A 13,490-nucleotide genomic window follows, 5' to 3' on the forward strand; every position below is an offset into this window, starting at 1 on the left:
AGTTTTTATTATTTTTATTTTTTATTTTTTTTTTATTTTTTTTTTTTAAGATGAGGTTAAGTGCTCATGAAAGAGATGGGTTTTCAGCTGTCTTTTGAATATTGCCAGGGATTCCGCATTCCGGATGAAGGCAGGAAGATCATTCCACCAGCAAGGGACAGTGAATGAGAATGTTCTGGAAAGTGATTTTCGTGCCTCTCTGTGATGGTACCACAAGCCTTCGCTCCTTTAATGAGCGCAGGTTTCTGGTAGGAGTGTAGACTCATAAGAGTGAGTGGAAGTAGGAGGGTGCTGAGCCTGTGGTAGATCTGTAAGCAAGAGTCAACGCCTTGAATTTGATGCGAGCAGCAAGTGGTAGCCAGTGAAGAGAGATGAAGAGAGGCGTGATGTGGGCTCTTTTGGGCTCGTTGAAGACGAGACGTGCTGCTGCGTTCTGAATCATTTGTAGAGGCTTGATTGTGCATGATGGCAGTCCAACCAGAAGTGCATTGCAGTAATCAAGCCTAGAAATGACCAGAGCCTGGGCCAGAAGTTGTGTTGCATGTTCTGTTAGAAAGGACCTGATTTTCCTGATGTTGTATAGTGCAAATCTGCATGACCGAGCTGTCTTTGCAATGTGGTCTTTGAAGGTCAGTTGATCATCAAGGATTACTCCAAGATTTCTGGCCGAATTTGATGGGGTTAATTGAGGATGTGCACTTGGATGCATTTATGCCAGTTTCCTTTTTTTTTTTTTTTTTTTTTAATTCCTGTTATACCCCATGTATTAATGCTTTTTTGTCCTATTTATTTTTGTCAGTCAAATTTAACTGTGCTTTTCAATGCATTTTTTTCAGAGCAAGTTTTACTTTGTACTTTAATGGTTCAGTATTAATGCCTTGCATTGTTTTTGTACTTGCATTGTTTTATCATAGGAGCATAAAGTAATTTTAAGGTTTAAGATTTCTATTATATTAATGTCATAGACATGAAATTGACTTGACAATTTTTACATTTATGGATTCCCCTTTTGTTCCCGTTAAGTCTTGTTTGCTTTTTGTCCCCCCATTTTTCCTAAATTTAAAAGCAGTGTTTTTTTGTTTTTTTTAAAGGCTTTGTTAACCATTTCTTTTTGTCAGTACCTTTTTCTTTTATGTACCCTTTTTTATTATTATTGTACTTGTGCCCAGAACCCGCTTCGTGTTATTTGTAAATTTATATAATTAAAATTTTCAAAACGACTTAAGTGCTTGTGTTGTTCTGTTTTGATTCCTGTTCCCAGTTTCTGTAGCTTTCCTGTCTTAGTTATTTTCTTTCTTTTTTTTTTTTTTGTGAGAAGTAGTTTCCTGTAAGTTTGTTATTAGGCAACCTAGTGTGTCCACCTGCCCTCTGTCGACTCACTCGTTTAGTCTCTGTAAATACACTCCATTTAGTTCCTTGTCTGTTTTTTACATCTGTTTAATTTGGTTATATCCCTGTCTGCTAATCTCCTGCGTATTTGTTATAGTTTTACTGTTACAACTCGATCCTGCTAAAGTCATCCTTGCTGCAACCACCGTGACCTAAGAACAGACCATATTGTGTCAGCTGGATCCTTTTTCATCCCTTTGGCTCATCCATTATTGGCCACACTTTCAGCTCAGATTCACCTTTGACTTCCTGTTCATCAACTCTGCCAAATCCCTTGGCCTTGCCTTTGAGCCTTAGGTCAACAGGTTGAGTTAGAGTCTATCGGTTCTAATGTGGGTAGTCATCCCTCAAGCTNGGGGTTACCCGAGCCTGCTTGAATGTGTTAGGGAAAGTGCCAGTGTGGAGAGATGTGTTGATGATGTGTGTCAGTGCTGGTAAAAGTGTGGGAGCGATGGCTTGTAGAAGGTGTGTGGGGATGGGATCTAGAGGGCAGGTAGTAGGATGATTGGAGAGGAGAAGTTTGGATACTTCTGTCTCAGTGAGGGGGAGAATGAAGAGAGAAGGTGTGTGGCTGTGTGTGTGGTTGGTCTGTGTTCTTGTGTGTGTGGAGCGGAGAACTGACTGCTGTTGTGTGGAGCGGAGAACTGAATGTTCTGTTTACCTTCTGTTCTGTCTTGTCTGCATTAGTCCTTATTAGTCATTATGGTTTCTAATTAAGTCTCATCAGCTGTTCCCATTTAGTAGTCATTGTCTGTGTATTTAAGTTCCTGCCTGTTCTGTGTTCTTTGTCAGTCATGGTTTATTGTAAGTTGTTACTGGTGTAACCCGCGATGTGTAACACCTAAAGGAAGCAAATAGGTTAAATAATAGAGGACCCAAAATTGAGCCTTGAAGAACACCACAAGATATGACATCACGTCTGGTGGTGTAGGTACCCAGTGTGACTTAGTATTCCCTGCTGTTTAAGAAGGATCTGAACCAGTCTAAGACAGAACCTGACCCAACCCAGTTGTGTAATCAGTTGAGTAGACTCTCATGATCAGCCAGAGCTGCACAATTAATTGTAAAAAGACCGCGATCTTGATTCAAACTTAATTAATGCCGACGATTCTCCCGCGTCTTTTAAACCTTTGACAAAATCATACCGGAACATTCAAATATGTGTTTGTGCTGCCAGAGAGAGAGAGCAGTTTTGAACCACACATTGGTTATTTCTTTGTTTCAAATTATCACAGAAGTACTGAGATATAAGTTTTAAGTTTTTATTTAAGTTAATATATAAACACTGAAGTCTACAATAGCGATCAAAATAGAGCAAACTACCTTTTGAAACGAACTTGGCATGCCAAGTAATGGTTGTATCAATTACATCTTATTCCACTAGGTGGTGACAAGTGACTGTTAGAAAAATTTATTTATTAATAAATTTATTATTAACTGTATTTATTAATGAGTCATTGAATTCATTCAAAACCATTTTTAAAGAATTCATTCAAACATTTTCCAGCAATTAGAGTTAGTAATTTATATTTTATCAGAACCTCTAGTAAATTAGATGTTATTTTGTTTAGTTTTATATTCAGAATCGTGGGGGAATCGTGATCTCTATTTGAAACAAAAAAATCGTGATTCTCATTTTATCCAGAATCGTGCAGTTCTATGATCAACAGTGTCAAAAGCCGCACTCAGATCTAAAAGAACAAGGATTGCCAAGTTACATGAGTCCTGAATAACTTGCAGATTGTTTAAAACCTTAATCAAGGCTGTTTCTGTTCTCTAGTTTGCCCGAAAGCAAGACTGAAATGTCTTATTAAGTTTATTGGTGTTGAGATACAGCGCATCCAGAAAGTATTCATAGCGCTTCACTTCTTCCACATTTTGTTATGTTACAGCCTTATTCCAAAAGGGATTGAATTCAATAATTTCCTCAAAATTCTACTAACAATACCCCCCCATAATGACAACATGAAAGAAGTTTGTTTGAAATCTTTGTAAATTTATAAAAATAGAAAAAAAGCCCATGTATATAAGTATTCACAATACTTTGTTGACCAAGTACACCCTCGGTCAAGGCACCAAGTACAGCCTCTTTATTTCTTTCAGTCTTTTATTTAATCTAATTATTTTTTATTTTTGGGCAGTTTCTCCCATTCTTCTTTGCAGGACCTCTCAAGCTCCATCAGGTTGGATGGGGAGCGTTGGTGCACAGCCATTTTCAGATCTCTGGGCTCTGGCTGGGTCACTCAAGGACATTCACAGATTTGTCCAATAGCCACTCCTTTGTTATCTTGGCTGTGTTCTTAGGGTTGTTGTCCTGTTGGAAAATGAACCTTCTGAGGTCTAGAGCGCTGTGGAGCAGGTTTTCATCAAGGATGTCTTTGTACATTGCTGCATTCATCTTTCCATCGATCCTGACTAGTCTGCCAATTCCTGCCACTGAATAACAGCCCCACAGCATGATTCTGCCACCATCATGCTTCACTATAGGGATGGTATTAGCTTGCTATTCAGGCCAAAGTGTTTTGTTCTTTGTTTCATCAGACCAGAGAATTTTGTTTCTCATGGTCTGAGAATCCTCCAGGCGAGCTGTCATGTGCCTTTTATTGAAGAGTGGCTTCCATCTGGCCACTCTACCATACAGGCCTGATTGATGGAGTGCTGCAGAGATGGTTGTCTGGAGCTCTGTCAGAGTGACCATTGGGTTCTTGGTCACCTCTCGGACTAAGGTCCTTCACCCCCGATCGCTCAGTTTGGCTGGGTAGCCCACTCTAGGAAGAGTCCTGGTGGTAAACTTCTTCTATTTACGGATGATGGAGGCCACTGTGCTCAATGGGACCTTCAATGCTACAGAAATGTTACTGTACCCTTCCCCAGATCTGTGCCTTGATACAATCCTGTCTCTGAGGTCTACAGACAATTCCTTGGACTTCATGGGTTTGTGCTCTGACAAACATTGTTAACTGTGGGACCTTATATAGACAGGTGTGTGCCTTTCCAAATCATGTCCAGTCAACTGAATTTACCACAGGTGGACTCCAATCAAGTTGCAGAAACACTCAAGGATGATCACTGGAAACAGGATGAACCTGAGCTCAATTTTGAGTGTCATGGCAAAGGCTGTGAATACTTATGTACATGTGATATTTTTCAAATTTGCAAAGATTTCAAACAAACTTCTTTCATGTTGTCATTATGGGGTATTGTTTGTAGAATTTTGAGGAAAATTATGAATTTAATCCCTTTTGGAATAAGGCTGTAGCATAAAGTGGAAAAAGTGGGTAAAAGTGAAACGCTGTGAATACTTTCCGGATGCATTGTAGTTATTAAGCTGTATGGATACTATTTGTTCAATTACTTTACCAAGAAATGGAAAATTAGAGATTGTAGTTACTGAGACAGAAGAATAATAGGGTATATGTCGAATGTCACATGACCAAACCGGAAAACTGATCTCATTGCATCTGCTTGTCAGAGAAAGTGTAAACAGCAGTGTGAACTGCATGACGACATATCTATGGACTTTTAAGGTAATCAGCAAAAATACCTAGTTCACATTGTTATAGGTGTTTTATTCTATTAAATATCTAAATGAAAAATTAAAAAGCTTTTAAATATCAATCTGCATATGCGGGGGACATCAGTTATGCCCATCTTTGCTCACTCCTTTTAAGTTATCTTGAATAAAACAGCTATTTTTTCATGAAGCACATACAAAAGACCTAAACCAGAAGCGATCTGATATGTTTTACAGAATACTTAAGTTAGATTGCCCATAACCCCTACTGCAGTTTTAAACATGTGGAAAAAAATCCTTGTGTAGGGACTGATTAATGATGTTCAGGATTTTTGGTATAAGCAGTTCAAGTGTTTTGAGAAATTTAGTTGGAAAACGGCCAAGAGAGCAGCTAGAGGAATTCATAAGTGATATAACTTGTGTAAGTGTATTGGGGCTGACAGCTAAGGAGGAGGACAAATTACATAGCAAAGGACTAGCTGGAGAGTTGCAGACCTTACAAGTACAAGGAAAGTGAGCAGAATTGATTTTATAAAAGAAAAGATTTATTAATAAACATCATCCATATATTCCACCATCATCCATATACTTCTGCAGTAAAACAGCAACAACAAACAACACTGAAAACTGTGATTGTATCTGTATACAATGAAAACAATGAATCGATCGGTGTAACAGATGTATATCTGTAGTGTAGCACATCATTTGGTTCATGGTGTCCTGAAATCATTAAACAGGACAAACAAATATCAATCAAAATGAGAGGCTCAGAATACAGGAATACAAAAATCTTATTTTTCAAGAAGCAAAAACTAGAATTTAGGTCCTCTGTTCCAAAACTAAGGTGTCTTTTGAGTAGTGAGAATGAAAGCAATATTAGTCACACCATGTCTTCTAGCCTTTCTTGGCCGCTCGCTCTTTTTTCTCAATGAAGAGAATGAGTTTTTTAACCCATGGTGTCCTGGGGTTTAGACAGATCCTTTCTCCACTTGATAAACCAGCACTGAAAAGGGGGAAAAAAGATTTATGAATGCTATTGAAAATTTTGGCTCAGTATTGTTTTTTTCTTTTTTTTTTTTAAAGAAATAATACTTTTATTCAGCTTGGACACATTCAATTAACCATGACAGTAAAGACATTTATAATGTCACAAAAGTGTTCTATTTCAAATAAATGCTGTTGTTTTGAACTTTATATTTATTAACTGTTCCTTCTAAAAATTTATCATGGTTTCCATAAAAATATTATAAACAGCACAACTGTTTTTAACAATGAAAATAATAAGAAATGTTTCTTGAACAGCAAATCAGCATATTAGAATGATTTCTGAAGGATAATGTGACACTGAAGACTGGAGTAATGATGCTGAAAATTCAGCTTTACCATCACAGGAATATATATTACATTTTAAAATATATTACAATAGAAAACAGTTATTTTAAATTATAATATATTTCACAATTTTCTGTATTTTTGCTCAAATAAATGCAGTCTTGGTGAGTAAAATAGACTTCTTTCAAAACATTACAAATATTCAAAGGTAGTGTATTTATTTATTTTTTTTGGTTAAAAAAATGCTGGTTAGAATTCGAGGGTGTGTTTTCATATACAAACCTGATGTGAAAATATATGTAAATAAACGATCAACTAATAACATTTATGCTCATGCAAAATCAAACACACATTTTCAGTTATGACAAAAGCCCTTGAATATTTACAACATCCTGCCTCATAATGAATTACTAAATTGAAATATTTCAGGAAAATGACTGAGGAAATACCTACATAACCTCAGTTGTCTTGCAGTGAGGGCCTCTAGGCAGGATCTCCACTCGCCGCAGGTTGTCATGTGGAATGATCCTGGACTCCAGTTTCAGACACATGCAGCGGGTGTTGTAACCTGCGCTGAGAGGCTGCACAGCTGAGGAAACAGACAACAGTTAGTAAGGCTGGACGGCCAAAGAAAAAAGTGAGTCCAACAGCCATTGCACAACTAAACTCACATGTGATTTAATGGTCTTGAGCAAAAAAGGATTTATATTTCCTTATATGTACTTTGAGGAAATGTGAAGCAAGTTCATCATAGCTCCAAGGAAAATGCTGCCCACATTTCGAATGAAACTATGTTGACATATTTAAATATATATATCATTATATTGAATTGTTGTCCTTCTGGAGAAATGTTGACATGGTAGACCATTTTATGCCAGCAAAACCCAGCTAATTTCTAGTGATTGAAGCAAAATATAATAGACAGATAATGAATATGAAGCTTACCACCGGACAGAACGATGCTGGCTACAATAACGGTTAACATCAGGAAGACGTTCATGATGGGTGAAGCTTCTGCTGTTGATTTCTGAAAACACTCAAGATCAGATGCCGTTATTTGGACTGCTGTACGGCCTTATATATTATGCTTTTAGAGGCCTTGTGATACAATAGTGATTTTATACCACTTCCCCTTTAACTGTTGTGTGTGTGTTTTTGTGTGTCTCTTCATGTGCGTGCGAAGGCTCATGTGTAAATATGTGGTTTGTATCTGTTCACATGTTCATCAGCCGTGTGTCATCTGGACACATCTCATGTTCTCCAGGTTACCAAGTTCAAAATCCCCCTGGAGTCCCAAGTTGTTTTTACCAAAAATTATATGTCAAGTGCTTTGCAGTGCGTGATTCACATTGGTCTGCTTACCACAGGTGAAGCATTTCTATATTAGCCCAAAAATTACATGAAACGTTAATCAAATAATTATATACTATCTATCTATCTGTCTGTCTGCCGGTCGGTCTGTACATCCATCCATTCGTCTATCTATCTGTCTTACTTTTGCTTAAGTCTTCTTCAAAAGACCTCAGTAATTTTATGTGAGTTTCAGGAAAGATCTCGACAATGTCTCAGATGTGCTCAGATTTGACAAGATCTCAAAGTCTGCTATCAAATGTCAGAGATCTCAATATGATCTCAAACATTTCTCATCAAATTCTTCCCAGATCATATATTATAAACACTCACTGGATGACAACTATTGACTCATTTGTGACTGAATTTTATTTCTTCTACAGAATTTTGAAAAAAACATCTGAGTTATATTTGTTGAACAATAACTGAAGTCCATTAAGTATCTTGAGTTATAAAAGAGCAGTAAATTCTGGTGTGTGGGTGTGTGTGTGTACACAAGCCTGTTTTGCTGCTGATAGTGTGACTTTTATTGGCAGGAACATTCCAGTCTGTCTGTCTGTCTATCTATGTCTGTCCATGTCTGTCTATCAAATTCAAATTTGCTTCATTTTCATTACTGTAAATAATACAATATTGCCAAAGCTTGGAATACATACATACATACATACATACATAAAATAATACAATTTTTAAAATCTATCTATCTATCTATCTATCTATCTATCTATCTATCTATCTATCTATCTATCTATCTATCTATCTATCTATCTATCTATCTATCTATCTATCTATCTATCTATCTATCTATCTATCTATCTATTTCTGTCTGTATGTATCTGTATATCTATCTGCTATTTTTTGGCAGCTGTTACAGTAACATTTTTACAATAAATCTTCTAATTTAACCTTGAGAATTGAAGTACTATTAGATAGCTTCGATATTTGTACCACTATTTACAATGACACTAATAACTCTTAATATCTGAATGCAATGTCAATCAGTAGTTATTGATTTTTTGAATAACCAGACACAAACCTCTACATTCAATTGTGTTTGCTCCCATTTATCAAAGTGCATACACATACAAACTTTAGTCCAAAAGCGCGTACATTTGGAGAAATACACGTTTACCTCATATTTCATTAGAATAGTGTTAAACAAATAGTGTTAAGTTTTCTGTTGAAAAATCCTTTCCAAATATTGGTCTAATCCTTCTTTCTGCTATATGTTTTGAGACTGAACAGAGCAGGTGTCTTATAGAGGACATGAGAGAAGTTCATGTGCCAAGTGAATTGTTTTATCTATAAAGATACATCTGCCCAAACAAAAAAAGTATACAAAGAAAGAGGTCAGAATTAGTTTAGGGGCACTGTGCATGAAGAAATACGAGTCGATAATAAAAATTCAAGACAAGTTACAGCACATGTGTTTACAGTAAGCTATGACTTCCATGCAGGAGGAAAGTGATTTGATATCAATCAGTGAAATCTTCTGGTGTAGTATTTCATTTGTGTGCCATTATGCAAGTGCAAGATATGCATGTAAAAATTGATGATTCTTGCATCTTGCATCATTTATTATGTATATGAAATCATCATTTTCCCAGACAGCAAAATATAATCAGCTCTCAAAATATGTATAAGCAATAATTTACCACAAAATAAACATTGTGATCATTTACTCATTAGTTTCAAACCCACTTTGACTTTCTTTGGAATTTATCAATTTTATAAATGTTATTTGTTTCTGTGGATTTCATTTATTTTATAAAAGTCATTTGTTTTTAGATTTATTTAATACTTGCTGCAAGAAAAAAATTACAAATCAGTGCCCTAAACTGTATTCAGTCATGATACAAATGCTTATGTCACGGGTGGTTGCAGGTGCAGGCAGACACACAAAGACTAAACAATAAAGTTCCAACAAGAGTTTAATAACTAATATCCAAAAGGCAAACATATGGTTGCAACACACATAATCATAAACGTGACCAGACAGAGAATAAATGTAAGGGTACAACTTAAATATATATATATACAACTTATATATATATATACAGCTATGGAAAAAATTAAGAGACCACTTAACATTGATTTCTGAACTTGGAGTGGTCTCTTAATTTTTTCCATAGCTGTATATATATATATATATATATATATATATATATATATATATATATATATATATATACCCATCAGGCATAACATTATGACCACCTTCCTATTATTGTGTTTGCCCCCCTTTTATTGCCAAAACAGCTCTGACCTGTTGAGGCATGGACTCCACTAGACCCCTGAAGATGTGCTGTGGTATCTGCACCAAGATGTTAGCAGTAGATCCTTTAAGTCCTGTAAGCTGTGAGGTGGGGCCTCGGCCATTCATGTGATGTAAAAGAAAATGTGATTCATCAGACCAGGCCACCTTCTTCCATTGCTCCGTGGTCCAGTTCTGATGCTCGTGTGCCCAATGTTGGTGCTTTCGGCGGTGGACAGGGGTCAGCATATGCAGCCCCATATGCAAAAAACTGTGATGCACTGTGTATTCTGACACCTTTCTATCAGAACCAGCATTAACTTCTTAAGCAATATGAGCTACATAAGCCGTCTGTTGGATCGGACCACACGGGCCAGCCTTCGCTCCCCACATGCATCAATGAGCCTTGGCCGCCCATGACCCTGTCGCCGATTCACCACTGTTCCTTCCTTGGACCACTTTTGAAAGATACTGACCACTGCAGACTGGGAACACCCCATAAGAGCTGCAGTTTTGGAGATGCTCTGACCCAGTCGTCTAGCCATATATAGCTATATATATATATATGTATATATATATATATATATATATATATATATATATATATATATATATATATATATATATACACACACACAGTATATATATATATATATGACCTCTTAAAGTGGACAAAGACAATTTTCTGAAGATTGTTGAAAATGAGAAAAAACAACTTTATTTTCTATTTATTTTTTTACATGATCTACAATACTTTTTATACTTTCATGCAATATCACTTCTGGTACATCAGCATTAGTGCTTTCAGACAAAATGACAATACAGTCTAACATTTGGCATCATGCATATTTTCTAAAGCTTTCATAAATTTGCGTAGTCAAAATGTGTTTCTCTATCACTTTTAACGAGCATCCAAACAGGGTTCTATTGACATTTTGTAATGGTAGATGTATGTTTGCATTGAACAGATGCATTTAACAGGTCTCTAAACATAAAGTAAGAAAACGTTTGCATGTAAACATGAGAAATTATCCTTCGATGATCTTTTTCACCCATTCATCTTTGGGATTGAGGCAGGTCTGTCCTTGTTTCAGTGTGGCACTGTGTACCACAAAGAAGGTTTATTGGGGTGAAGGCAGATTAAAAGACAGATTAAATAGATTATGAAAGACAATATTAATTTGAATCCATCATGCATGCAGACATCTGCATTGTACTGATAGTTTATGTCACACTCACATGATCTGCATGTTTCTGCATTGTGCTCCAGCAGGAATCATCTGTATGTTCTGTATTAGTTTGGGGTAAATTGGTTTTCCGGAATATGTTCGAAGACACGGGCAGCGTAGCTGTGGAGCCAACAGTCTAGCAGCAAAGACTTCATGAAATGAGACAGGAATAAAAGTAATAAGAGTAGGCTCTTACAATATGTGTTTCTACACATTTTTAGAGCTGATTTACAGTATAACTTAATTCTATGTGCATCATTGATCATTACTTGAAACTATCTGTATTGCATAAAGCACTATATAAATAAAGGTGACTTGACACATGCCCATTTGTAATTCTTTAAAAAAAAAAAAGACTTAAAAGGATCAAATACAATGGATATTGCCAATAAAATTCAGAAAATGCCTCTGCTTACCTTCTCTTTTGGACAGCAGTGTCATGCATGTCAAAAAAACGAAGGTTGCTTTGGTGAACTTCATCATTGTGAAATTTCCCAATGAGCAATCAACGTGTAACTAAATAAAAGGTAAAGCTGCAGATGTTTCCTAGAGCAATTCACTTCTCTAATTCACCCGTCTGCAGACAGTGTGTGAGTATTTTGGCAGGACTTTCTCTTTTAAAGAACCTCGGTACTGACATCACGTTAATCAAAAGTGATTGTGCAACAAGTCTCCCTTCAGTGAACCCAAATTCTGCTGAATTGTTCCAGGAGCTTTGGAGGAAGGCATGCTTTGAGAAACATTTGATGATACATTTTCAACATTTTCAGCAGAAGAAAGAAAAGCTTTTCCCAAACAGAGATTGTGATTGATATTGTGAGATTGTGAAGCTAATAATATCATAATAATATAATATACCTAAAATCTACATTTAGACAGAAGACATTGAAAGATGAAATATGCACAAGGTGAAGTTTGATAGTGTTGAAGAAGGACAAATGTTGAAGGCTTCTTATGTGGTGTTACAGCACATTATTGCCAAATGCAAAAAAAGTCCATCTAATCAGCGAGCCTCTCATTTGGCCTGCCAAAGCAGACATATGGAATTATCTGGAGCAAATAAAAAAATTGCATCATAATATGTAAATTTATATATTACATTATATATCATAATGCAATGTACAAATCTATCGAAATATGTAATAATAACAGTTGCTGTATGTGAAATGTTTCTCAAGTCAACATGTGTTGTCAAATTGTAATGTTTTAGATCAAAGGGGTTCAGATGACCAAAAAGTTTGGGAATCCTTGAAGTAAGTATGATGCAAAATTACAGGAACAATGGACACATGGACACTTAGTAGGAACATAAATGGACATGAAATCTTGATTTGAGCTGAAATCTTGAAAAGATGTGAGAGGATAAAACAGAAAGAAATATTAATTCATAAATCTCCTTCTGATTTAGCAAATGCTTCTTTTCAAAGCAACTTAGAAATGGAAAACACCATAAGCATTTTGTCATAAGAAACAACATTAGCAGTACAAAATGTCAAGTTTATAGTATAAGGTAGATTATTCTCAAGCATGAGCAGAAAAAAACTGGAGCAGAAGAAAATGGAAACTGACCACCAGGAAAGGCTGATTGCAAGGAGATGTGCAATAAAACATTAATCATAATTACCATACCACAAAGTTATCCTCAACTCCCAAGCAGGCCAGACCAACCACAGACTATCTGATGTAAACTGCAAAAACCAGAGCCCTAAGCTGTCCAGAAACCCTCAACCCTCCAATTTCACTGGCTGAAACCTACACAACTTCCAGGAGTCACACAGATTTTTATTCTTTATAATAGCCTGATGTCATACGAACAAACTAAATTGTAATTTGTATATATAAAAAGAGCATTTTTTAGGTTAGCTGCATCAAGTCACTTACATTTACATTTAACTTAACCATTTAGCAGATGCTTTTCTCCAAAGCAACTTACAAATGAGAACAACAGAAGCAATCAAATCAACATGAGGGCAACAGTATAACGGTGAAGCAATATGATCTGTAAAGCTTAAAGGTGCCCTAGAACTTTTTTTAAAAAGATGTAATATAAGTCTAAGGTGTCCCCTGAATGTGTCTGTGAAGTTTCAGCTCAAAATACCCCATAGATTTTTTTTAATTCATTTTTTTAACTGCCTATTTTGGGGCATAATTAGAAATGAGCCGATTCAGGGTGTGTGGCCCTTTAAATCTGGTGCTCCATTCCCCAAGAGCTCGCGCTTGCCTTAAACAACATAAAAAAAGTTCAAACAGCTAATATAACCCTCAAAATGGATCTTTACAAAGTGTTTGTCATGCAGCATGTCTAATCGCGTAAGTACAGTGTTTATTTTGATGTTTACATTGATTCTGAATGAGTTTGAGGCTGTGCTCCGTGGCTAACGGCTAATGCTACACTGTTGGAGAGATTTATAAAGAATGAAGT

The 13,490-nt window shown here is 36.1% G+C and overlaps 1 protein-coding gene across 1 annotated transcript; it reads right to left on the reverse strand.

Annotated features, from left to right (window-relative positions):
* Positions 1 to 5,426: 5,426 nt before the first annotated feature.
* On the reverse strand, positions 5,427 to 11,849 carry LOC125257198. Its single transcript, XM_048173667.1, has 6 exons — positions 11,485 to 11,849; positions 11,079 to 11,217; positions 10,870 to 10,940; positions 7,181 to 7,309; positions 6,689 to 6,824; positions 5,427 to 5,906 (listed from the first exon to the last, which is right to left on the reverse strand). Exons 1-6 carry the CDS (start codon positions 11,549 to 11,551, stop codon positions 5,798 to 5,800), a joined length of 651 nt encoding a protein of 216 aa, XP_048029624.1. The 5' UTR covers positions 11,552 to 11,849; the 3' UTR covers positions 5,427 to 5,797.
* Between the last annotated feature and the right edge of the window lie 1,641 nt (positions 11,850 to 13,490).

Source organism: Megalobrama amblycephala, linkage group LG21, assembly GCF_018812025.1.
Source record: "Megalobrama amblycephala isolate DHTTF-2021 linkage group LG21, ASM1881202v1, whole genome shotgun sequence".
Classification (NCBI taxonomy): domain Eukaryota; kingdom Metazoa; phylum Chordata; class Actinopteri; order Cypriniformes; family Xenocyprididae; genus Megalobrama; species Megalobrama amblycephala.

Excerpts from the sequence above, each read along its gene's own strand:
- LOC125257198 (XM_048173667.1), bottom strand. The coding sequence starts at position 11,551 with ATGATGAAGTTCACCAAAGCAACCTTCGTTTTTTTGACATGCATGACA. Across the intron at positions 11,218-11,484 it reads ACTGCTGTCCAAAAGAGAAG|TCTTTGCTGCTAGACTGTTG; the intron begins GTAAGCAGAGGC and ends CATTTCATGAAG. Across the intron at positions 5,907-6,688 it reads TGCAAGACAACTGAGGTTAT|TGCTGGTTTATCAAGTGGAG; the intron begins GTAGGTATTTCC and ends CCCCCTTTTCAG.